Source organism: Artemia franciscana, chromosome 8 (assembly GCF_032884065.1).
Source record: "Artemia franciscana chromosome 8, ASM3288406v1, whole genome shotgun sequence".
NCBI classification, from domain to species: Eukaryota; Metazoa; Arthropoda; class Branchiopoda; order Anostraca; family Artemiidae; genus Artemia; species Artemia franciscana.
The window spans coordinates 44,868,267-44,896,212 of NC_088870.1; the positions used below are offsets into that span (position 1 = coordinate 44,868,267).

A 27,946-nucleotide genomic window follows, 5' to 3' on the forward strand; every position below is an offset into this window, starting at 1 on the left:
CTTAAGAATGACCCCTGAATCACAAAAGCCGTAGAATAAATAGTTAAAATTACTAAAAATACTTTAGCGCAAAGAGCGAGGTACTAGGAGAAGGTGAGCCCATCATATGCGTAATAGTTTCTGTTCGTTTTAAGTTTTAATTCTGCTCCTTACTTTCAGTTGAAAAAAAAACTGTTTCATATTTATTTTTTCATTGTTTGTTTTTTAAATAATGCTAGAAAAATCTTGTGCTCCCTTCATGGAAATTTCCTTCCCCCATGGTAAGTTCCTCCAAGGAAAGTTCCCCCAACATATCCCCCTTTTCTCAACCCCCCCCCCCCCCCCAACCAAAAAATCTCCCTGAAAACGTCTGTACAGTTCCAAATAACCATTACTATATGTAAGAACTGGTCAAAGTTTGTAACTTGTAGCCCCTCCCACAGGGACTGTGGGGGAGTAATTCACCCCTGAGACATAGGTATAAGGTTTTTCGACTACTTTGAATAAAAAGACTATCTCAGAATTTTGATCCGGTGTCTTGGGAAAATAATTAGCGTAGGAGGGGGCCTAGGTGCCCTCCAATTTTTTTGGTCACTTAAAAAGGGCAGTAGAACTTTCCATTTCCGTTCGAATGAGCCCTCTTGCAAAATCCTAGGACCACTGGGTCGATACGATCACCCATGGGAAAAGAAACAAAAAAACAAATAAACACGCATCCGTGATCTGTCTTCTGGCAAAAAATACAAAATTCCACATTTTTATTGATAGGAGCTTGAAATTTTACAGAAAGGCTCTCTGATACGCTGAACCTGATGGTGTAATTTTGTTAATATTCTGTGGCTTTTAGGGGGTGTTTCCGCCTATTTTCTAAAATAAGGCAAATTTTCTCAGGCTCGTACCTTTTGATGGGTAAGCCAAATCTTGATGAAACTTGTATATTAAAAATCAGCATTAAAATTTGATTCTTCTCTTGTAACTGTTGGTGTCAAAATTTTTTAGACTTTCGGTTACTATTGAGCCGGGTCGCTCCTTACTACGGTTCATTACCACGAACTGTTTGACAATTTAGCTTACACTCAGCGAAAAAAAGTGGCCGATGACAGATACATTATATTTACATGATTTGGGCTATATATTTGCACATTAGGGGGAGGGGGGTAAATTATTTGGACAGCATGAAGTTACAAAACAATTCATACTTCACAATAATAGGTAGCTGACACATTTTGCACGCATACCTGCTATATTTTACCCCCCCCCCCCCCCATTAATGTGTAAATATATTTCCAAATATAGATATATATTCAATATATGTACATATATTTTCATCATATTTTTATTTTATTTTTATTAGGATTAACCTAAATTCACTTCTTGAGTGGGGTCGTAATAACAGAACAGTACCTTTTGAAGAATTTCAACTTGATTTTTGTTTCTAGTCTAGTGAGTTAAATCAAAATCTGCTGAGTTCAAATCAAAAGCTATCGGAAGAGCTCCATCCATATTTTTCTAATTTATTTAACATTTTTGGTAACTATATTCATATTCATTTATACAAAAATTCAAATTCATCAAAATCTTCGACTTGCCCAAATGGAGAGACAAGCTCGACTACTGGGCAAAAAATATAGGCCTTGATTCGTTCTTTACTAGGTTGGAGCTATCACTGTAACCCTGATCCGTGATGCCAGTTATCATGGAAACCAAAATTCCCGAGTAGAAAGGTGGGAACATTCCCAGAATCTTCTGTTGACGCTCCTGGCGGTCTGGCTGCTCCTTTGGCGGTCCAAAGCTTAAACACTTTCCCAGCAGGGTTTGCAGGGTTGTAGATAAGACATGTAAAGTAAGAAAAAGTACGTGTTGTAAAGAAAAGCCAGATATTGTGATTCATATATTCTGGAACAATAAAAAAATAATAGCAAACTGAAACAATACAAATAAAATTAATCTAAAACATATTTCTAACAGTATAAAGCTAAATTAAACAAGGTCCAAAAATAAACTAGCCTAGATTGAAAAATAAAGAAAAGCCTGATTAAAACAGAAAGACTAAACTATAAACGGAACACATTTGAAACAAAATATCCCTGGTGATCGAATGGGAATAAGCCAGTTGGTCATTATTTATGCTTTTGACCAGGGTCGTATCCGAGATTTTTTTCGGAGGGGGGTGGGGTGGAAAAAAACGTAAAAAAACACCTCAAAAAGATTTTCTATTCATTTTTGTTACATATTTACTAATCGGATAAATATCTACTAATCAGAAAGCTGTTTATATATAACAATATTAGCGTAAATCACTTCAAAACATTAGCTTCTTGGTTTGTGTTTTTACTTAAATAAACGTTTGTTGAAAGCAGTTTTAACTATTTCCGACGTTTTGTCGACTAGAATTTGAAAAAGAGCTGTTGTTGTTTCAAACCAAAATTTTCTTTTTTTGCATTAATGTTCTATGTGCCTATATATTTAGAAAATATGTAGCAGCTACCCTGACTAACCATCTTTCAAAATTTCCAAAAGCACTAGAACGGGAAAAATAAAACAATATGCACCACAGCTTTTTCATAATTATGACACTGACATGCCAGCACGAAAAACTTTTTTTGTGTTAATGCATTTGTTTTTCTTTGCTTCTTACTCCATTCTAAAAGTTTAAATTTTGCTTAAATACAAAAATGAGGTTCTGGATTTGTTCTCTGATACTACATCTTTTTTTATGTTGTCCAATTAAGTTGTGTATATTTCAGATTTAGTACAGCTTCAAGTGGAGTGTCAGTTTTATTTTAACCTATATAACTTTAATTGCAAAATGGTATAAGGATTCAAAGTGAAGATTCCGTTTCCAGAGGGATTGGAAAGCAATGTTGGGCAAGTGAAAAAATACGTCGATTTTTTTGCTGTAATTCTGAAAATAAAATGGCAAACATGCTGTGTCCAGAAGGGGTTACTTGCGTTACAATAATCCAATTTGTGCAAGGATTATGTCCTTTCCTTTACGATTATAAGCTTGGTGGGAAAATCTATAAAACAATACTTGATAATCAACAAGTTGTAATATGATAATTAATGATAATTAATTAAAAGTATTTTATGTAATTTAATATAGTAGCACTATTCTCGATACTACCATTTTCCAAAAATTTAGAGGCATTGGCGTAGCTTGGGCCTATATATTGCTGCAAAAAACGAGAGAGAAAGCTGCCAATTTTAAATGGAAATTAGCATTCATATCTTCACTTTTTCAAAGTTTTAATTCTTCGTTGTTCCTTTAATCCGTAGGGCTGTAATAACCAGACCTTAGATTTAATTAAATAAAAAAATAAGTTTTTTTTTAACTGAAAGTAAGGAGCGACATTAAAACTTAGCGACCCCTGTTTGTGTGGGGGGGGGGATGTAGATGCCTTTGGATACTTTTGTTGTTTAACAAGCGAACTAGAGCTTACAATTTCTAATTTTAATTTCAACTAGAATCATTTGATTCACCTCCAAAGTTTAAACAACCATCCCTGACATAAAAACCTAATATTCTGACATGAAAACCGCTGGGACATAACTTATAACACTTATTCCCCAGGTTGTATTGACCCCAGAGTTTTGTTTTCAGATGTTTGAACTATTTCAAGTTTATACAACCATAAAAGTTTTGATCAGATACACTTGGGGAAGAGGGTGTGTGTGTGTGGGGGGTGTAGATGCCTTTGGGTACTTTTGACAATTAAAAAGAGAACATCCCATTTCCAACCAAATGAACCCCTTTCACATCCTTTACATATGAAGTATCTCTGAGAAATAAACAAGAAACATTGGAGCGTTATGGCCTTTACTTTAGGCAATGCTGTAGCATTGTCTCTTATATAATAGTTCCATTGTGGAATAGGTTGACACAACTGGGTCAATGTTATCTGGAAGCTGAATTGGGAACCAAATGCCACCTATAGTTGTCACATAACCCCTAGGAAGTAATCTACATAATGTCACCACCACCTTATTTTGCAGGCCATTGTGATTTTAGGTAATTAGAGGTGATCAGTCTGAAACTGTAACTGAAGTGAGGGACCTTGAAATTATAATTGATAATGAGCTGAAATTTTACAACATCAAATGAGCCCAAGCAGCTACAACAAACCAATCCCTTAAACTCATTAAGCATATTTTCATTATAAGAAAACCATATGTGATATAGAAATTGTATAAAACCCTTGTCTGTCCTCACTTGAGTTTGGTATGGTGATAATATCAATGCAGTACAAAATGGATGTTAAGACCCCAGAGAGTGTCCAGGAAAGGACTACAAGACTTATCTCTAGCATGCAACACACTCCATACAACCCTCACCTACAAACCCAACAGATCAACTTTCCAAATCACCAAACAAGAGTCAAGGAATTTATGGCCTGATAGCTGCTAGATCTAGGATAATAAAAAATTCATTTATTTTTCCTCTCTCAGATCATACTATAGGTCATAACAAAGACTTCAGCCCTCCTGATCCTAAGAAGAAAACAGTAACACTTTTTCTCTATTAGAACAGTTCTACAGTGAAACAGGATGACAAACAAGACAGTTTAATCAGTCATCCTGGATGACTCCTGACATGGATTGGACAAATGTTGACTGGAACACAACCATCAACAGAGGTTGACTTGGCAACTCTAGCAAGTCATTATAGGTGGCTGTCTCACCTTGATGACAAATAGAATTTAAGGTAGGGTTTAAAGAAATTCCTGCAATAGATCCATTCATGAAAGTCTAACTTTCATATCACAAAGTTCATCTAAGGTTATAAAGGGTCAATGTCCCTTGAAAGAGGGGATAGAGACATAGTCTTTAAAAGACTGTTTGGTGTTTAGTTTGGGCTTTGGACCTGTTCTTGAAATTTTGGTTCCCCTTTGACAACCACTTATCAAAATTATGAAAATTATTAACCACTTATCATCTAAAACATTATAATTCAAGGTTAAAAAGAAAAATCATTAGAACATGTACACAGTTCTCTTTTTAAATATAGTAGGCTAGTTGCTGCCATCACAATTGTATCCCAGCCCTCCTATGTTACCACACATCACCCTAGACTATACACAAAATCCATATTTTTTTTAAGTTGGCTCTAATTAGTATATCAAACTGTCTTATTCAAGACAAACAAGTCCACAAAATAGTGACAAACCCCAAAAATCTGCATATTGTTGCAGGTAGCCTTGGGCTATATATAGGAAAGGGCAGAAATAAGACTGAAAAATTAAATAAAATTGAGCGACCCGGCTCAATAGTAAACGAAACTCTAAAAAACGGAATTTTGATGCTAAAATATACATCAAAAGAATCAGATTTTCATGCTGATTTTAAAAATATAAGTTTCATCAAATTTAGTCTTTGTCATCAAAAGTTAGAGCCAGAAAAAATTTGCCTTATTTTAGAAAATAGGGAAAAACACCTCCTAAAAGGTCACAGAATCTAAACGAAAATCACACCATCGCATTCGGCGTATCAGAGAACCCTATGGCAATATTTTCAAGCTCCTATCTACAAAAATGTCGAATTTCGTATTTTTTGCCAGAAGACAAATCACGGGTGCGTGTTTATTTGTTTGTTTTTTTGTTGTTTTTTTTTTCTTTTCCCCAGGGGTCATCGTATCGACCAAGTGGTCCTAGAATGTCGCAAGAGGGTTCATTCTAACGGAAATGAAAAGTTCTAGTGCCCTTTTTAAGTGACCAAAAAATTTGAGGGCACCTAGGGCCCCTCCCACGCTCATTTTTTCTCCAAAGTCAACAGATCAAAATTTTGAGATAGCCATTTTGTTCCGCATAGTCAAAAACCATAATGGCAGGAAAAGTTACACGAATTCTGTCTTAAAAATAAAAGCTAGACATGACAAAGTATTAGTTTCTTACTCGGAAGGAATGTTCATGTAAAGAGTTAACCCACTGCTATTATTGCAGAGATTCAAAAGGCTGGAAAAGCCGTGTTACTTAACGATTAGAACAGAATCCAGTAAGTACCTTGATGTAGTGAACAAGAGCTAGGCTTGTTTCGGCAGCATCTTGAGATTCAATAAACACCAATTAGTGACGTTGCAGCTGATTCATAACACCCTGATCATACCATGCTGATACATGCTGATTACTTCGTATATGAAAGGGGCTGCTTCCTCATCAACGCCCCGCTCTTTACGCTAAAGTTTGACTCTTTCTCTCAATTTTTCTTTTTAAAACAGTAAAAAAATTTTGCGTAAAGAGCGGGGTGTTGATGAGGAAGCAGCCCCTTACATATACGAAGTAATTTCTGTTCGTTTTAAGTTTTAATGTCGCTCCTTACTTTCAGTTAAAAAAAACTTGTTTTTTTTTATTTAATTTCTGAACGTTTTTGAATCAATGCATGTTTTGATTTTGGCTCTCCGCAGAGGAATAATTAAAACGAATTGCATATTTTTTTCTTTGGCTAAATGGCTTTCTCATAATTTTGATCGAATGATTTTGAGAAAAAAAGAGCGGGGGAGGAAGCCCAGTTGCCCTCCGATTTTTTGGTTAATTAAAAAGGCAACTAGAACTTTTAATTTTTTACGAATCTTTTTATTAGTAAAAGATTTACGTAACTTATAAATTAGCTTACATAAAGAACTTTTGTGTTCTCATGTTTTTATTACATATATGAGGGGGCTTGCCCCCTCGTCAGTACCTCGCTCTTTACACTAAAGCTTAAATTTTGTCCCAATTCATTAAGATTGACCCCTGAATCACAAAAGCCGTAGAATAAATAGTTGAAATTACTAAAAATACTTTAGCGTAAAGAGCGAGGTATTAGGAGGTGGTGAGCCGCTCGTATGTGTAATAATTTCTGTTTGTTTTAAGTTTTAATGCTGTTCCTTACTTCCAGCTGAAAAAACTTTTTCATATTCATTTTTTTTATTGTTTTTTTTTTTAAATAATGCTAGTAAATCATGCACTCCCTTCATGGAAATTTTCTTCTCCCATGACAAATTCTCGATTGAAAGTTCCCCCAGCGTATCCCCCTCTTCTCAACCCCTCCCCCAACCAAAAAAAAATCCTCCTGAAAACGCCTGCACACTTCCCAATAACCATTACTATATGTAAGCACTGGTCAAAGTTTGTAATTTGTTGCCCTCCCACGGGAACTGTGGGGGAGAAAGTCGTCCCCAAAGACATAGTTATAAGGTTTTTCGACTACGCTGAATAAAATGGCAATCTCAGAATTTTGATCCATTGACTTTGGGAAAATAATTACCGTGGGAAGGGGCCTAGGTGCCCTCCAATTTTTTTGGTCACTTAAAAAGGGCACTAGAACTTCTCATTTCCGTTTGAATGATCCCTCTCGCAACATTCTAGGACAACTGGGTCGATACGATCACCCCTGGAAAAAAAACAAATAAACACGCATCCGTGATCTGCCTTCTGGCAAAAAAAAACAAAATTCCACATTTTTGTAGATAGGAGCTTGAAACTTCTACAGTAGGGTTCTCTGATACGCTGAATCTGATGGTGTGATTTTCGTTAAGATTCTATGACTTTTAGGGGGTTTTCCCTCTATTTTCTAAAAAATGCAAATTTTCTCAGGCTCGTAACTTTTGATGGATAAGACTAAACTTGATAAACTTATATATTTAAAATCACCATTAAAATGCGATTCTTTTGATGTAGCTATTGGTATCAAAATTCCATTTTTTAGAGTTTTGGTTACTATTGAGCCGGGTCGCTCCTTACTACAGTTCGTTACCACGAACTGTTTGATTCCTTCTGTGTCGTCCAGAGTATCCAGGAAGAGTTGCCAGGATTATTTCATATGTGCTGCTGCTCAGACGTCTTCCCACTGTAGTTACATTGTCGTGGACGTGTTTCAGGTCCTGCTGCTATGTACGATGAGGCATATTTTTCGTTCTTTCTCTTCATCCAGCTTCATTTTGCTGCCACTGCAGCACTGTTCCTCAGAGTCTATCTTCCGCGGTATGGAAGACATGCTTATGTGGTACCACCTTCATTGGAGCACGATATCTGTTAATAGAGGCAGGTGTAGTATTGAGCAAACTGCTTGGTTAATAACGTATTTTCTCCGGTTAAGGTCTAATATCTTGTGAACACAGTTATTCTCAAAAGTGAGCTGCTCAGACGTCTTCCCACTTTAGTGGCACTGCCGTGGATGTGTTTCAGGTCCCGTCGGTAGGTAAGACGAGTCACATTTATTGGTCTTCCTCTTTAACTTTCTTCTGACAGCCACTGCAGCACCGATCCTCAGAGTCAATTTCCCGCCTTATTGAAGACATGTATGAAGTGGTGTCATCTTTGTTGGAGTATGAAATCTGCAAGCAGGGGCAGGTGTTGTATAAGGCAAACTGTCAGTTAAATAACATGATGTGTCGAGTTAATATTTAATATCATGTAAACACTGCTATTCTTGAAAGTAAGGAACCTTCTTTCCTGATGTTGGTTTGGATTCCAGCATTTTAAGCTATAGGAGGGCAAAAAAGCCAACAGTGTTGAACAGCCCATTTTAAGCATCATAGAATACTTCTCTGATCACCAAAATGGCTTTGGTCGATTAAAAGTTAGACTGACTTATCCAGCCCTAGCGTAAAGCTATTTTTCTCTTGATCGCGCGAGTTACATTGTACTTCCAAGGTAAATATGCTCCCCAGCCCCCGATATTGCTGTATCTCCACACTTTAAGTCTGGTGCTGAGTCTATTCCTGCCATGATTTTTTTTTTTAGCTCTTAAGTCCTAAAGGACTCGATAGATTTTGAATTACGTTAAGAAGTTCCAGTAGCCTACCCTTGTTTGCTTTCATCAGAGGGAAGTCTTTGGCGAAATCCAGATCTACTAGTCCTTTGCCACAGATTTTTATGCCAAATGACGTGCATACTGATACTTCTATATAAATACATGATACTAAGAGCCAGGCTTAATTTTTATCACCATAATGATAACTTTGGGTGAGTTTTGGTCTATATTTTATTTGAAATACAATGTTAAATATATAAAGAAACTTCTTTCGAAGGTTGAAAGTAAACGTGAAAAATAGGTCCAATAGGGAAAACCATGATGGGGTCTTTTCACCATGATGATAGAACGAGAATACGAATCAAGCAATTGAAATTCGTTCTAGTTGAAAGAATAATAGTTGCAACTGCAGTGACGTAAGAGCTGAAAAGAAACCGCAGAATGACTTATTTAAATTTTTACGCTATGGCTTGCGGTGAAATAAATAAAAATGTCTTGTTTTTTCATGCTTAGCTTAGTTTCAAGAAAAACACGTCTTTGTCTTTATTTATTGCAGGTAGTGTCTAATAAAAATAATCTTTTATTGAGCAGGTTTTGTTACTGTTTCACAGTTTCAGATTTTGCGATTGGATAAAAATAGGAAGAAAACAAGTACACAACTATAAAACTGATAGTCTCTTTCCCCCACATAGCATATAAAATCGGATCAAAATAAATTGACTCAAGTATTAGGTGATTTTCTGTTATACTCTAATATACATTGTCTTAAAGCCCCGTCTTATTTCGTATACTGGCTTATCTTAATTGACAAATAACAGGTAGCCTCTAATAAAAATAATCTTTTATTGTGCAGGTTTTGTTACTGTTTCAGAGTTTCAGATTTTGCGATTGGATATAAATAGGAAGAAAACAAGTATACAACTATAAAACTAATAGTATCTTTCCCCCTTATAGCGTATAAAACCAGACCATAATAAATTAACTCAAGTATTAGGTGGTTTTCTATTATGCTACAACAAACATTGTCTTAAAGCCCAGTCTTACTTAGTATAATGGCTTATCTTAAGTGGCAAATAACAGTAATGAGGATCCTTATTTACGGGTAATAATAAAAATAAATAGTGCAAATAAATCAAAGTATAAACATCTCCCTATCTTTCTTGTTCATCATAGTGCCCGTTAACAAGTTCATGATGGCCATTGGCGCGAAATTAGAAGAAGGCGGAGTCTCTTGAAATATGTCCTTCGGTGAAGGAATGGGATGTAGGGTCTCCCCTATTCTTCTTGTAAATGAATTAGGATAAGGCAAAGTCAGATTTTCATAATTTTACACAAGCTTCCTGAGTGATTGTTTCAACATATTGTTCAAATAGCAATGTTCCGTCGAATTTTAATTTAGTTTCTAAGTAGCTTTTTTATTAGAATGGTATTACTTTTTTATCCGGAGTCGGTAGTCTATGTCTTTTCAACTTGTGAGTAATTTTTAAACTCCTTCTGTCGTAGATTGACTACAAAAAGCTTAAATGTGATACATATTCCAAAATGGTGCTTCAAACTACAACATTCGCATGTAAACAGGGAAAACAACTCTCATCAGGTCATCCGATAAATAATTCTTTTTAACTTAGTACAACTTAAAGTTTAAATCTGTAATGTAAAGTCTATTCACAGAGTAATAAAAAGCTTACTTGTAGAAATTCCGAGACTCAAAAAACTTGTCAATCTTTTTACTGTGGAGTTACTCCTCTCCCGAAATTGATTTCCTTGTCATTATGGAGTTGTCCCTTACCATAAGTTACCCTGGCTTGCGGGGCTATTTTTCTCCCCAGAAATAAGGATAATGTTATTGGCTCATGAAAATAAATCATATAAACAAACCAATAGAATTAAAGAGGACTTTTTATTAGTGATGTATAGGAAAGTGATGCTGCTCACAGGGGGAAAACACTGAATGTGAAAGGCGAAACCGTTTACAGTGGTGCCATATCAGATTATAAAAATATTGGACGGGGGGAATACCTTTATAAAATCGCAGGGGTGGCAATTTTTTTTCAATGAAAATAAAGAAAAAGGTAATTTTCAAAATATAAGGGGGCAATTGCCACATAGCCCAGTATGCGTCCCTGCCACTTAATATACTATAGCTTTCTTAAGCTATTTCAATAGAAATCTTTGCCGTTTTTATCAAGCATTTTCCTTTTTTCTAGAATGGTTGATGGTGGGAAGTCAACGAAAGGTGCCAGCAAATTAAGAAGAGATCTCATTAACACGGAGATTTCAAATCTCCGTGACTTACTTCCTCTACAAGCATCGACACGACAACGATTATCCCAGCTTCAACTAATGGCTTTGGTCTGTGTCTACATCCGAAAATCCAATTATTTTCACCAGGTTTTTAGAGACGATATACTAGAAAGGTTGCAAAGTGCAGTTCCGCAAGTCGGTTTTACCAAAGTAAGTAAGATAATCGTAAAAACAACTACCAACATTACAACAAATACCAACGTTTACTAAGAAGAAAGAAAGAAAAGGAACATAAAATGAAATTCAGAAAAATCGCACTACGAGCAACCAAAATACTAAAAATAGGAGGTTGATAACAATATACGCATCAAAGGATTTAGATTAAGTATTTTCCTAACTTTCCAGAAACTCTCTGATTTAGGAAAAGGAGTGAATTTAGGAAAAGTGAATTTAGAGTTTCTGGAAAGTTAGGAAAATACTTAATCTAAATCCTTTGATGCGTATATTGTTATCAACCTCCTATTTTTAGTATTTTGGTTGCTCGTAGTGCGATTTTTCTGAATTTCATTTTATGTTCCTTTTCTTTCTTTTTTCTATTTCTGGGAAAAAATGTGAAATTTTGTCTTTATTCCAAGAAGAATGACCCCGTATGTGTGTTTATTTATTTATTCTCCGTGGATGATCGTATCAAAACAATGCGCCTAGACAATTGATAGAAGGGCGATTCGAATGGATATTAAATATAAAAAAACAATTTTTTTCAACTGAAAGTAAGGAGCAACATTAAAACTTAAGACAAACATAAATTATTAAAATATATGAGGGGAAGCCCCCTCATATACTTCATGCTAAAGTTTTTTCGGTACTTTTAAAAAGCTTCTTATTATTCTAATTAAACAGCCCTTGTGTTTCAGGAGTCGTTTTTAAAGAATTGGGACAGAATTTAACAGTTAGCGCGAAGAGCGAGGTATTGAGGAGTGGGAAGAACCCCCTCATATACGTAATAATTTATATGCTGTTGAAAATAATTTATGATCGTTTTTTAAATGTCTCCAGAAAATTTGGCGCCACCTCCACGGAAAAATCCCCTGGACAGTTAGGTCCTGATGAAAATTTACCCCGTACAATTACCCTTAACATCTCCACACATAAAATTGAGTGGGTAGAGAGAAAGCAAGACATAAAAAGAAAATTCACCCGTGGGAACTTTCCTCTCCACGGAAAATTCTCCCCGTGCAAAATCCCCCCATGCTATCTCCAAAGACATAGTTATCGGACCTTTCAACTATGCTGAACAAAATAGCTATCTCAAGAATTTGATCGGACGATTTTGGGAAAATAGAGATATATAAGGGGGCCTTATTGCCGTCCAATATTTTTGGTCGCCTAAGAAAGGTACTAGAACTTTTAATTTCTTTTGAATGAGCCCTCTCACGTTGTTCTAAGCCCACTGGGTTGGTACTATCACCCCTGGGGGGAAACAACAAATAAATAAAGACGCACCCGTGATCTATCTTCTGGTAAAAAAAAACACAAAATTCCGAAGTTCGTTATCCCCTCCTCACCCGGAAAATGTATGCCTGCTTCCCAATAATAACTACTATACGTGAACAAATGGCAAATTTTATAAGTTGAAGACATTTCCCCTGGGGCATTGGATTGTCATGCTATCTCCAAAGACATAATTATTGGGTTTTTCAACTATGCTCAACAAAATAGCTACTTCAAAATTCTGATCGGATGATTTCGGGAAAAATTGAAATGGGAGGGGCCCTATTTGCCCTCCAATATTTTTGGTCACTCAAAAAGGGCACTAGAACTTTTAACTTTGGTTCGAATGAATCCTCTCCCATTTTTCCAAGCCCACTGGATCAGTTCAATCACCCCTGGGGGAAACAAAAAACAAAACAACAAACAAATAAACAGGCATCCCTGATCTCTCTTCTGGCAATAAACACAAAATTCCATCTTAAGGCACATAGGAGCTTGAAACCTTTGCAATAGGGTTTTCCGATACGCTGAACCTAACGGTGCGATTTTCATTAAGATCATTTTACCTTTATGGGCTGTTTTCCCCCTCTGTTGAAAATCAGGTAATTTTTTCAGGCTCGTAGCTATTGATGGGTAACGCTAAACTTAATTAAACTTATATATTTGAAATTAGCATAATAAACTAATTCTTTTGGTGTATCTATTGGTGTCAAAATTTCGCCTTTTTAGAGTTTTGGTTGCTATATATATATATATATATATATATATATATATATATATATATATATATATATATATATATATATATATATATATATATATATATATATATATATATATATATATATATATATATATATATATATATATATATATATATATATATATATATATATATATATATATATATATATATATATATATATTGAGGGAAAGTGGCAGATGTCTATTCTTGCTTCATTCTCAGGATAATTTTGGACTGATCTCTCTAATATGTATGTTGCAGGGTAGTGGTTCCTCTCTTATTACAGATTTTTTTTGTGTGTAGATCAAAGATTATATTCATGCACTTATCAGCCAAAGAGGGGAGACGGTGCATCATTGCCACTGCCAGAATGTTTCTCAGGAGTTTGGGGAGGGGAAGGCAAGCGTTACCAAGAGCTTTCCCTACCCAAATTAAAATCAAATATTTCATCTTTTGAATACATAATTTAATGAAAGTCTTCTTGTATCCTGGAGTTTATTTTCTTATACCGCCCTTCCAGGGTCCGTGGGAGACATCCCTATGAAAAATAATTATCCGAGGAGCTTACCTTGAACACCATGGAAATGAAGATTCTTTATTTCATTTTTGTTATTTGAGTAATATTTGGAGTGGTACACCTTCTTAGGGAGGACCATCATTCTTGAAGTATTGTTATATGAATTTGTAAAACATAGCGGGTGTAAAAGGCAGGGGTTGACTGAAGAATTAGCCTCCCTCACACGTAAATAGCAGTGAATCAGTTCTTAGCAACAAATTGTACATGAAGAAATGCCAATTGTCAGTATAAATTTAAACTTTGAAAAATAAAAATCTAATTAAAATATATGCAACAGCAAAATTAATTATTTGTACTTATTTTGAATATGTAAAAGGGATTAATTTTGAGGTACCGCATAAACCTATTTGCACGAAGAAGTTTGCATAATTTAGATTGAACTCCCCAAACAGGAGCGCAGTCTTGATAGAAATGCGGCATGATTGAGACTCCTAAAGTTAGTGTCGACAAATATGAAATTTCCTAGTTTTTCGGAGAAGGGTGGCCAAGCATGCAACCATCCATAGTCCTTTAACGTAGATTATTAGACGATTCGGATAAATATTCAGTTACCTACTTCCCTCGTTATAAAAACTACTTTTTCTGGAGTTACGGTTACTATTATCCCTGGTCTGTATATTAGGAAAATTTGTATATGTCGGCTTTTTTTGTAAAATGCAATTCTTATTTCTCATGAATTGTTCCTATCGCAAACTTCTATTGTACATTTTGAAATATTATCAGGTGTTTTCTAGAAGATAGTACCACATCATGATTCTCACAGGTTTTTTTTTTGTTTGTGCGTGTGTGTTTAAGGCGAGAAAATAATGCAAAAAATTCATAAGGGCTATAAAAGATATAAATAAATATTGTAATTCAGTCTAGGCAGAAATTAAATCTAACAACCAGCTTACGTTGGACCAAATAATGAACAATCGCACGTGAACTCAACTTGCAGAAAATTCCTGATCGGTTTTTCGGATTCAACACAATATTCTGCATCGGAAACACAATTTACCTTTCATGACCGGCACAATTGTCTGATAGTGTTCTCACACTACTTTCCTGTAGAAGCTATTCTGCAGAAGAGGGGTGCCAATTAGGAATTGGGGTGGAGCAGGTGAGTATAATTTTGAAAAATATGTGTTTTGTTATTATCATTGGAAAAAAAATCCCTCTAGATTTTGAAGAAATACTTTCTTTGTATCTTTGTAAAAAGAAAATGAAGTAATTGTGAATTGAAAATTTTCTTATATCCATTTTTCATAGTATTGCATTACAGATAGTTTAAAACACAGGTTTTCTCTAAATAGTGTAACTGTACAAATGCCGTTAATTATAAGCTATTAACCTATTTTTAATGATAAAAGAGAAATGAAATTAAGAGTCCTTTATTTTCATAATGTCAAAAAAGTAAAATACAGGAATCCAGTTTTTATTTGTATGTTGTCATAAAGAAACGAGTGCAAACTTCACAAGTAATTGTTTTGTACTTAATTGGTATTTGCGCAACTAGAAATATGATCCTAAAATGCGTCAGTATTCAAGCAAAGAATATTTCGAAGACATAATAAAATCTTACCATAAAAATATGTTATAATCAATACATTAATAAGAGAGCTTGATCTTTGACATTTTCGTGAGTTTGCAACCTATTCAACTACATAAATATTACACAGTATTGAAAATTGCTATACTCTCCATGCAAGATTTTTGGGACTCAACAGTCACACACCTTTTTGTCAGTCATGCCATATATCCTTTCGTCACTCGACATGACTAACTACGACAGTCAGTCATGACGAAAGTCAAACCTTTCGTCTTGACTCCTCCTTCGCGCGTGCGTAATGAGAAATTTTTAGCGCAATGCGATGAGAATATAGGATACTAGCTGTTGACACCTAGTTGGTGGGGGCGCTTCGCACCCCCCCCCCAAGCCCCCCCGTGCGCGTAAGTCGTTACGCGCCATATTAGTTACGCGCCATTGTAGTTGTGTCCCTGTGTCCCACCTGTGAATATATATATATATATATATATATATATATATATATATATATATATATATATATATATATATATATATATATATATATATATATATATATATATATATATATATATATATATATATATATATATATATATATATATATGTATATGTATATATATATATATATATATATATATATATATATATATATATATATATATATATATATATATATATATATATATATATATATATATATATATATATATATATATATATATATATATATATATATATATATATATATATATATATATATATATATATATATATATATATATATATATATATATATATATATATATATATATATATATATATATATATATATATATATATATATATATATATATGAGAAATTTTTAGCGCAATGCGATGAGAATATAGGATACTAGCTGTTGACACCTAGTTGGTGGGGGCGCTTCGCCCCCCCCCCCCCAAGCCCCCCCGTGCGTGTAAGTCGTTACGCGCCATATTAGTTACGCGCCATTGTAGTTGTGTCCCTGTGTCCCACCTGTGAATAGATATATATATATATATATATATATATATATATATATATATATATATATATATATATATATATATATATATATATACATATATATATATGTATATGTATGTATATATATATATATATATATATATATATACATATATATATATATATATATATATATATATATATATATATATATATATATATATATATATATATATATATATATATATATATATATATATATATATATATATATATATATATATATATATATATATATATATATATATATATATATATATATATATATATATGTTTTTAACTACTTAATTTGTGTCCCGGTGTCCCGGTCTGTAATTTCATCAGTTGACAAACATGACGTCAGTCGACAAACATGACGTCAGTCGACACACAAACATGACGTCACTCGACAGACATAACACACATACAACTTATTTTTATATATATAGATCTGTTGTAGCTGGAATTGAAGGAGCCTGTATGACGTTTTGAGAAGCTTCCCAAACCACGCGCTGCTCTGACCGATTTCCGACCCAAACTTTCCATACTACATAATGTGTATGCTCTGACCTGTCCCATTTCTGAACCAAACTTTCTATACTGTATAATATTTATGCTCTGATCTATTTACTAAATTAAACCTTCTCGAATAGCACAGGAACCATGGTTGCAATAATAGATGGAATCTAGTACAGAGTAAACTACAGACCATAGTAACCAAAATTTAAAAAACCGGATTCAAAATGTCATTTCGGAAAAAAAATATAAAAATTTTTGAAAAATACCCTTAAACCCCTCGAAAACTTTTTCAAATAAACTGGTTTTTGACATTTTCTCATGTTTGCAGAATTCTAAAAAAAATAGCACTTACTGAAAACTGAGCTTGGTTGAGTTTTTAAGAGAATCAAAAGACATAGTAAAATTTACTGACTTCATGGCTCTTTCATAGCTATTGAGAGCTTTCATAAATTAAACTTTCATTTTCTTAAACCTACTTAAGGATTTTTCTTCTCCTGTTCCTGTTTCATTGTGTTGGTTTTTCGTTTTCGGTAAAACACTAGTTTTTTTCAGAATTCTACAAATATTTGGAAATATACAGAGCCAGTTTATTTAAAACAGTCTTTCAAAAATATGTTACATAAACTGTGAAGCAGTAATCTCCTTTTGTTTTAAGTTTCAACTTCCCTTTTTACTTTCATCAGAAAAACTTTATTTAAAAAAAAATCAATATGATGAATAAGGTGTTATTATGCCTTAGAATAATGGCATGCTTAAGAAAACACACCGATTTTTCTATTTCCATCTGTAAGATAAGGAGACAACCACAAAAATCCCAATCTAGCAGTTACACGCACAAAAAAAAATGTTTTTGTCCCTCTTTATCTTGAGGCTGTGACGAGTTTCGCAACGAAAGCAGGTATGTTCTAGTGTTCTTTTTTATGATGCCTTCAAAAGGTCCCTGGTAAGAAACTAAGTAAAGAGCGGCGCTTTTCAAAAGAAACTTAAATTCTAAAAACTGAAATTGTAACAGCATAAGACATAAGAAACATTTTCTTTCGACGTTGGAGTCGAACTCTAGATTCTTTGGTGACTAGCCATGAAACTGAGACTCTTAGAAACTGAGTCAAAGATACACATTTTCAACAGATCAAAGGTAAAACTGAAGTATTGGTAAGAGAGGCATACTTACTTCCGCCGTTTACCCATGCCATTTAACCAAACACTTGGAAAACTATAGGTTCTGTGGATATCTTAGTTCTATGACTATCTACCTTAGCTTTTCTGCCCTAGGAATGATGCGTGGACGGATAATAGATAGACTTATCTATTAACAAATGAACTAACATCATTTTTATACAATCCTAATAAGGGCTTATGCCAGATTCGCCTCTCACTCAATCGGACTATCTGTCTTGGCTTTTTCTTCAATCAGTCATGGCTTGATGTCCACAACTATTCGATTTTAATTCAAAATTGCTTGACTCAAGCGTCAAACAGGTTCCTAGACGGTCAATCATGCTTGAATCAATCGATTGACGGAAGCTTTGATCAAAATAGTTGACCATCTAGGGCCTCTTTTAACCTTTGCTGATCATTCCTCGTATTTTACGGTTTCTTATTTATTAAAATTTGATGTTTTTTTCCTTGTTATCCTAGCGTTTTATTTTTCATTTATTTATCTATTTGTTTTGTGGTTCGGACTTTAATGAAAACTTCTGTCATTATTTCCAATAGTTTTTTGGCATGCTGCTAGTCTTTGCAATTATCTTTTTTCTATATTTTATATGTATATCACATTCAAATCCACTTAGAGAAGGTCTTTTAGCATGCATTGGTTTGACAGCAGCTTTTTACGGAAAAACCTCTGGGGTTATGATAAAAAAATTTATTTAACTCAAAGGTTTTTCTTAAAATATTTGGGTAAAATTATAGCAAACAGTATTACTGGCTTTCGTATAAAGTGAATATACCACTTGATGCCTTTTTTATGCTCTTTACAAATATAATAATCGCTTCTACCGGAAATTTAGATTTAAGCACTTTTTGACCTCTTAAAAATGACCTAAATATGGGGTATAAAAAAGGCTTAAACATGGTCTCAAACTTTACAACATTGGACTCAAACTTACCGTTTCATTATAAATCCATTTTTTTAATGTTATATTATCCACAAGTACTGATTTTCCACGATTAAATTGGAAAAATAAATTTTGTCAATGTTATGGCGTTTTCTTCTTCCTTGTCGCTGAAATTTCAATTAAAGCATGCGTTTTCTGTCGTTTTTTACAAAATAATAGGATATTTGAAATTTCAAATCTGTAATAGTTTAGAAACAAATTTGGGCTATATATTTGCACATCAGGGGGTGGGGGTAAAGCATAGCATATATTAAATACGTAAACTAACCATTTGTTCTTCAACCCCAGAGAGGTACAAGATGCTCCCAGTCGAGAACCCAGAGACCATTATACCACCAAGTATAAATTGTCAAGACAATAAAATATGAAGCCATTACAAGACACAATATCCGTCATTATAGCCGCAAAACAACTAATTACTGTGTTTTATATATTTTGACATCCGTATTTTCAACCAAATCATCAATTTTGATTTGGTTCAATGCAATTTTCTAAGACGTGTCCACTCTAGCCTGTCATGGCATTTATGATAACTTTTATGTCTGACTATGCATTTTTTTTTCTCCTATTGTGTTAGCAAGCGGAAAATTTTGTATTCCTGCTTTTCTTATAACACCTGGTTTGGGCTATGCCCAGGATGACTCAGTATTTTTCTTTATTTAGCTAATAAAAATGAATGGTAGGGTTTAGCTTGCACATCAAAAAGTATGACCAAATTTGTAATTTTTTTTACTGAAAAAAATGGAGAGGGAATTAATATAAACACTTAAGCTGACGTTCAGTGTTTGAACTGAAACTTGAGGTATTTGTATTGAATAAGATAATATTTGCAAGGGCAACAGTTTCTTTTTTAAAGTACCTTTTTTTTTTCACGAGTGTGATCTTTCGCAATATCTCTCAATTCACCTTTTTGTTTCAATTTTATCAGTGTACGCCACAAAACCCATGGATATTTTATTCAGTTACGCCAATTCACGTTTTTTTTGGGTGGGGGGATTTATTTTCAAAATTGAGGGGGGAGGGTATTTGGGTATTTGTGTATTATACGCCACTCACTCATGTTTATGCTGGGTAAAACTTGAGAACAAACCGGTTTCTTCGTTACTTTAGAAAAAAATTTGGGCTATATATTTGCACATTAGGAGGGAGGGGAAGTACAGTGGGTTTGCATGCAAAATGTGTTAGGTACAATTATTCTGCATATTAGGAACTAAGAATTGTTTTTCAACTACAAATTGCCCGAATACTTTACCCCGCCCCCATAATGTGCAAAAATATAGCCCAAATTATATATTTCCCATCTATTCTGTCATTTGTTTTAGTCCTGTCTCACGTTAAGTTGAAAGAAATAAACGAAGAAACTGGTTTATTCTCGAGTTCTACACAGCGTTAGCTTGAGTGAAAGACGTATAATATACAAGTATCTTTATTTGTTCTATTATTCCAATGAATATACAAAAAAGGATATATTTTTTTTTACCAAAAATACCAAACAAATATTTTTTTAATCTAGGTGGGGGACAAACCCCCCCTCCACCCTGAAATGTTTGTCCGACTCGTAAAACATAACATAAATCCATGTGAGCAATTTTTTATGTGTTCTTTGTGTACCCCTCTCCCTCGAATAAAAATCCTAGATATGTCCTTGGTTTTAACGTACCTATAAGCAAAGAGCGAGTTTTTCTAATAGTAGGCTAATTAATGCTCTAAAAAGAAAAATTTTGGTAATTATAACACTGAATATATTAAATTTCTTATTTTTATGGGGATTCAAATATGTAAAATTCATTAAATTTGAAATTACTCATAAAAAATGGTTACGAGCATGAGAAAAATATAATTACGTTCTGAAAAACGGATGCAATCTTGCTGGAAGCTGCATCATTTTATTTAACATTTGAAATAATCCTTTTGCAGGGGTCTAAGGTCATATATTCCGAAATTCAACATATTGTATATTCCCAAGAAATTCAGTAACAGAAATGTGTCTTTGTTGTTGTTGTTTTTCCACAGGACGTAGCATTTTTCAGTGGTGTCGTAAAATATCAAGAGACAGTTCAATTCTGGAGTCTAAAACTTCTAGTTCGCTTCTTAAGCTACAAAACAAATCGAACTGACATTCCTTGTGCAAATACCATTTCTTTTGGTCCAAACAGGGGGAAATGTTTTCGAATGAATATTCTCAGAGGGTCAACCGGTTTAGAATCATTGCCATGGTATATACATAGCTAAAATCTTTCAGATTTTGCCACATAAAATTGCAGATTCCGGTCATTATTTAACACAAGACCTCTACAAGGCGACAATGGTATTGAACGATCACTATGAGATGACCGATTGGTCTGGAACTGTTTAAAAGTAATGTGAGCATCCTCTCAGTTTCGGAACTCTAACTGCCAAATAGTGCCATATTCCTCCCTAAACTTATTAAGAAAGAAAAACGTATTTCTCTTTAAATTAGCCACATGGAAACTTAAAATGGATAGAAATTAACCAGTATGGGGTGATGGGGTGCCCCTATCTCAACCCCCCGATATTTACTCTAAAGCTTTATAGTGCTTGAATAATACTTCTTATTCCAACTGAAGATTCGGTAGGTCTAAGATGAGAAAGCCTTATACCTTCCTTGGACTTTACTTTCCAGCTCATGAATTAAGGCCCTAGGGGATTCGATCAAACAGTTCGTGGTAACGAACTGTAGTAAGGAGCGACCCGGCTCAATAGAAACCAAAACTCTAAAAAATGAAATTTGATACCAATAGCTACATCAAAAGAATCGAATTTTAATGCTGATTTTAAATATATAAGTTTCATCAAGTTTAGTCTTACGCACAAAAAGTTACGAGCCTGAGAAAATGTGTGTTATTTTAGCAAATAGGGGGAAACACCCCCTAAAAGTAATAGAATCTTAACGAAAATTACACCATCAGATTCAGCGTATCAGAGAACCCTACTGTAGAAGTTTCAAGCTCCTATCTACAAAAATGTGGAATTTTGTATTTTTTGCCAGAAGGCAGATCACGGATGCGTGTTTATTTGTTTGTTTTTTTTTGTTTTTTTTTCTTTTTTTTTCCAGGGGTGATCGTATCGACCCAGTTGTCCTAGAATGTTGCGAGAGGTCTCATTCTGACGAAAATAAAAAGTTCTAGTGTCCTTTTTAAGTCACCAAAAAATTGGAGGGCACCTAGGCCCCCCCACGCTAATTATTTTCCCATAGTCAACGGATAAAAATTCTGAGATAGCCATTTTATTCAACGTAGTCAAAAAACCTTATAACTATGTCTTTGGAAACGACTTACTCCTCCACAGTCCCCGTGGGAGGGGCTACAATTTACAAACTTTGACCAGTGCTTACATATAGTAATTATACTTACTTACACATATAGGCTATTGGGAAGTGTAAAGGTGTTTTCAGGAGGATTTTTTGGTTGGGGGAGGGGTTGAGAAGAGGGGGATATACTGGGGGAACTTTCCATCAAGGAATTTGTCATGGGGGAAGAAAAATGGGGGCAGGATTTACTAGCATTATTTAAAAAAAAAACAATGAAAAAATAAATATGAAAAAGTTTATTTCAGCTGGAAGTAAGGAGCAGCATTAAAACTTAAAACGAACAGAAATTATTACCCATATGAGGGGCTCACCTCCTCCTAATCCCTCGCTCTTTACGCTAAAGTATTTTTAGTAATGTCAACTATTTATTCTACGGCTTTTGTGATTCAGGGGTCATTCTTAATGAATTGGGACAAAGTTTAAGATTTAGTGTAAAGAAAGAGGTACTGACGAGGGGGCGAACCCTCTCATATGTGTAATAAAAACATGAGAATAAAAAATTCATTACGTAAGCTAGTTTATAAGTTACGTATATCTTTTACTAATAAAAAGATTCGTAAAAAATTAAAAGTTCTAGTTGCCTTTTTAATTAACCAAAAAATTGGAGGGCAACTAGGCTTCCTCCCCCGCTCTTTTTTTCTCAAAATCATTCGATTAAAATTATGAGAAAGTCATTTAGCCAAAAAAAAAATATGCAAATTTCGTTTTAATTATTTCTCTGCAGAGAGCCAAAATCAAAACATGCATTGATTCAAAAACGTTCAGAAATTAAATTAAAAAAAAAACAAGTTTTTTCAACTGAAAGTAAGGAGCGACATTAAAATTTAAAACGAACAGAAATTACTTCGTATATGAAAGGGGCTGCTTCCTCATCAACGCCCCGCTCTTTACGCTGAAGTTTTTTACTGTTTTAAAAAGAAGAGTTGAGAGAAAGAGTCGAACTTTAGCGTAAAGAGCGGGGCGTTGATGAGGAAGCATTCCCTTTCATATACGAAGTAATTTCTGTTCGTTTTGAGTTTTAATGTCGCTCCTTACTTTCAGTTGAAAAAACTTGTTTTTTTATTTAATACAATAAAGAATCATCCTACCTCGTCCACTATGGACGTTTTTAGTTTGTGTGGCCAAGCTAGTTAGAATTGATTAGGTGGTGTTTAATTAAATTGTAGAGCTTGGAAAAGCGATCTGGATAAGTGGCAGAAAAATAAAACCCCACGTCTACTTTCATTGAAATTTTAGGAAAACCTTGAAACTTATCTTGTTTTGTGCCTGACACAGACATATTTAGTTTTAATGAAACCTATATTATTTGGAAGTGGAATTATTTCGATCCAAAGGAGCAGGATTTTCTTTTTAAAATTTAAGAAAGGGCTGTCCCTAAAAATGTTCTAGTATAACTGCTAGGAAAATTCTGAAAATCATCTCAAAAGAAATGTCATTTGATCAATTTGACATCTCTTCGAATTTTCTGTGGAGCAACCCGCTTTGATTGAAAACTTTGCCGACACAATTCCATTGTTTTTTCAATCAAATTTCATAATCAAATCACAAATTCTGAATAGGTTCAAGTGATAAGTAGTCCCCTGGGAAAATTTGCTAACGGACCCTTTGCCTTTGATACAGTCAGCATGAGGCTCACAAAATGATTTGTAAGATGTCAAATCCTCTAAAAATGTATCTTGCAATTATTAAGTCTTGACTGTCTCGCTCACTTCAGTTTTTCGTTTTGTTCCACTTTTTTCACAATTGATTAGATTTCTTCTAAAATGCTGCATGTCCAAGCAAAAATAACAAAAGTTTCTTATTAAAGGTTAAACCAGTATATTTTTCATCTTCAGCTTCTCAAAGATACCCAAGATACTATACCCCTTGGATTCTTTGTTCGACAAAATTAAATATTTTTGTTGGGAAAGCTTAAGGGGGAAGGGATGTGAAGTAGACTTATAAATGCACAATTCCCTATTTTAACGAAGACTCTTGTGACTTCTTTAGTTTCATCACCTTGAAACAGTAATTGTTTCATCTTAGCTGTTTAGTTTTATCAGAAAAACTTTTTTAATTATTCTGGTAAAGATTAGTTGATAATTGATAATTAGTCTTCGCTGATTAGAAAACACTTTGTCACACATCAAGAAAAACAGATTACACAATAATAATACGCATAAAAATTACCAATAAAAAATTACATAATGCGTATAATCATGACGCACAGACAAACAACAAGCAAGAATCCTACCTGTTGGTAAAGATAAAGTGGGTGCCTAGTTTTGCAAAACTTCATGAATAGGAACCTCTTTCGTTTGACTTGTTTTTTAGCACTTTTTGAAAGTTAGATTGGAAATGTAAATAAAGTAATCTGTAATTATTGTGTGTCTTAGTCATGGTATTTGTATTAGTTTTCCTTATTTTCATGTTGAAATAGTGTTTTGCAGCCGCGAGTGAGCACTATGCCAACTTGGCTTCTTATTACTTTTCTTCTATGTTTATCTAGAAACAGGACTTCATTATGAAATAGTCAACAATCTTGTTCTGTAGGGTAAAACCCAATTTGTTGTCTATGTTTATTTATTGCATGATAATAACTTCGCATGTGTTGTAATAGTAAATATTACACTTACCTTAAGTGACTGTCATACGCTGGACTAAATCTTGGATCGGTCCAGAAGTTTAAAATTGTTGAATTTCCAACCAATCAGATTTCAAGATGGAAAATCAACCGATAAGGTTCAAGATTCAAAGACCTTGAGACTTGATTCAAGATTAAGTGACTTGATCATGGACTCCAAGAGTCCAATTTCTGCTGGACACTGCTTTTTGTAGGCACAGCCTCAACCAGCGGTTTCTCATCTGTGTCTAGCTACATTTCACGTCACGTATGACATACCCATCGTCAACCTCTTACGAATGTGGGTCTAGAGCAAAATCTTTAGAGGGATCAGTGTGAGAAGGACGCCAATAATTGACCAAATTGACAAGTTAATTTAAAAAAAAGAGTGAAAAACAGAAAAAAAATTGGGGTACTTGCGTGTTATAGCAATCACACCAAGAAGGGAAGGTAGGTTAATCATAATGAAATATACCAATATATTATGAAAATATAAGACTTTAGTAGCAAAATTATGGAGACTAAAACAGAGAATTATGGAAAACAAGCAGCCCAGAAGGCAGTATACTAAATACCGAACCTAATCACCTCTATATATTAAATATTTAATTAAAACTTACCTGCTGTTTATCCCGCTCAGGCTAAGCTGATTATCTCCAAGAACAAAGTGTGGTCGCTATTACACGTAAGTACCAAACACGGAATGAGGGCCTCATAAATAGTCTTTGGGGCTGGGGTCCCTTCCCTAGACGGTCAGAGATCTCTTATCTCCCACAGTTTCAACAGTTTGAACTTATAGACGTGTGATGTGCATTGAATTAATATGTATATGTGGCGAAGCTTTGTAGCAAGAAATGGCAAAGCCATCGAACCTTCAAGCAGTTTTGAATGCACTAATCGATACACCCTCCATGGCGTATCATTCTTCTTGCTATTCAACAAATTAGGCTAATAATTTCCAGAGTTTAAGGTTCAGATCCTTTTACTGAACGATATAGCACTGGGGAAGGAAGTTTTCGCGAATTCTAATTCCTAGGTGAACCTGATAGGGATTTTCAAAATAACCGATGTATTGAAATAAAAATTAATGATTAAAGGTGCAAAAACTATGCTTAAGAGAATGTTTATATTTAGCCAAACTTCTTCAAATAGATTAACTTTACGAAATGCATGCCATCCATCTAGTTTGGCAAATTTCAAACATTTGTGTTATTTTGTATTCTATTGTTTATTGTCTTCTCCAATAATCGATAACCTAAACTGGAATTTATAGAATAGGGCATGGTTAAGACACGAGAGAAAACCCCTTAACACAATTTATGTTTAAACTGTCATGGGTCCACAGACACTTTTGCATTTCCACCTCCCTAAAGACAGTACTGTCAACTAGAGGGGGCAGGAGGGTATGTGCCCTAGATTATTTTGCCCCTCCTACATTTTGAAACTACCCATTTTGGGGTTATTTTCATTTAAATTATAGATAAAACGACAAATTCTTCCAGCCCTTAATTTTGAAAAGATTCTTTGCCACCCCAAAACTAATAAATTGACACCACTGCCTAAGTGACGCCATAATAACAAATATTAATACAAAACATGGTTCAAAGAGCCATAGGCTGTCTTCATAAACTGTTATAGTCCCTAATGGGTAAAGATATTTGTTGACAGATGTGTATTGAAATGATTTTTTCAATAATATAATTCTTAGAAGATTTATTTGGAGATATAAGAGTGTAAATTAGCTGCTTGAGCTTAGTTTAACGTATTAGTTACTATCTAGACCACTGCAATCACAAAGAAACAAAATCGCAAATGAAGTTCCCTTGATTATAATATTAACTTTTCGTTAATCAATACTGAGGATTTACTTTTCAAACTGTATTCAAATTCCACACATTTGTTCGTCATAGTCATAATGTCATAACCTTTCTTCTAGAAAATATATAACCAATCTTCCTCTACTTTTCGAAGCTCCCGCGTTCCACAGCTATGCTTGACAAATCTCATTACCGTAGCTGCCAACATTCTAGTCTTGTTTCGCAGACAAATATTCCTATTCTTCCAAACTTTTTCCAACCTTGTGAAAAAAAACCTGGGCCTTGGTTATTCTACTTTACATCTTCGCTGCATCGTCTTCTTGTTACTTTACGTCTTCTTGTTATCCTACCCACATCGCCTCTTCCATTTCATTTATCTCTAGTCTATGCGACTTCGTCTTCTTAACATTAATTTTCAAACCTATCCTTACACCCTAAACTATTTGTGTTCTGTCACAGAAAAGTGCACGTTCGCAAGTCCTTGAAGCAATTTATGCAAGGGGTAGCACGCTTATGGTCCCTGGCAAGTAACATCTGATTTTTATGAACCTAGTAATTGCGAATGTTTGTTCAACATTATTTGTTGTTGTTGTTGTTTTTCTATAAGCTAACAGCTGTATTGTAATTTTCGTTCTAATTTGACCTTTATTAATCTTTTTGGGGTAGGATTGTACCAAAATACTCTAATATTTTCTTAAGATCAGTTCTAAAGCGAATGTTCATAAATATTTGCTTATAAACATGTAATTACTAAACCAAGACCCTTCCCTTAGTCCAAAGCGAAAAATCCAAAGTCCAAAAATGGAGTGTCTTTTCTCCTCTCGTAGAGTTCACTTAAGAAGGTTAAATTTTGTTGTTGCTTTTCTTTGTTTTTTTCCTCTTTCTTATTTTTTTTAGCACTGAGGACGGCTTGGCGGAGGTCCTTGTCAAAATATTTGCTTGATTTTCATTTTCATATTTTGCTACTGGCTGACAAAATCCTCGTTTTTCACCTATTTGGTTTTTCTGTTTTCATTTATATTTCCTTTCTTGTTTTATTACGTCAAGCAAATTCCTGGCAGATGACAGTAGAACTCACGCTTGTTGGTTGCCCCTCTCTCTTGAATAAGCCTCTACTTAGGTAGTTTACTCTGCTTTAAGCTGTTTGAACACATCTGTGTTCAATTAGGACTAATATAAATTACATTTTCCAAAGCATTTATTCCAGGCACTAAGTGGCGTTTATTTTTTGCGTTTTAA

At 34.1% G+C, this 27,946-nt stretch overlaps 1 protein-coding gene and 1 long non-coding RNA gene across 4 annotated transcripts in view; one reads left to right on the top strand and one right to left on the bottom strand.

Moving 5' to 3' along the window:
* LOC136030476 (PAS domain-containing protein cky-1-like) overlaps positions 1-27,946 on the top strand; it is a 134,514-nt gene that overhangs the window by 40,095 nt on the left and 66,473 nt on the right. For all 3 annotated transcript variants that reach the window (XM_065709488.1, XM_065709489.1, XM_065709487.1), the window contains one exon: positions 10,917-11,163. In XM_065709488.1, the coding sequence (XP_065565560.1) occupies positions 10,918-11,163 (246 nt within the window). In that variant the 5' untranslated portion in view covers position 10,917. The remainder of the gene's footprint in view (positions 1-10,916; positions 11,164-27,946) is intronic.
* LOC136030477 (uncharacterized) lies at positions 1,484-15,520 on the bottom strand. Its single transcript, XR_010618288.1, has 2 exons — positions 15,481-15,520; positions 1,484-1,875 (listed from the first exon to the last, which is right to left on the bottom strand). It is a non-coding gene; the product is annotated as an uncharacterized LOC136030477 (long non-coding RNA).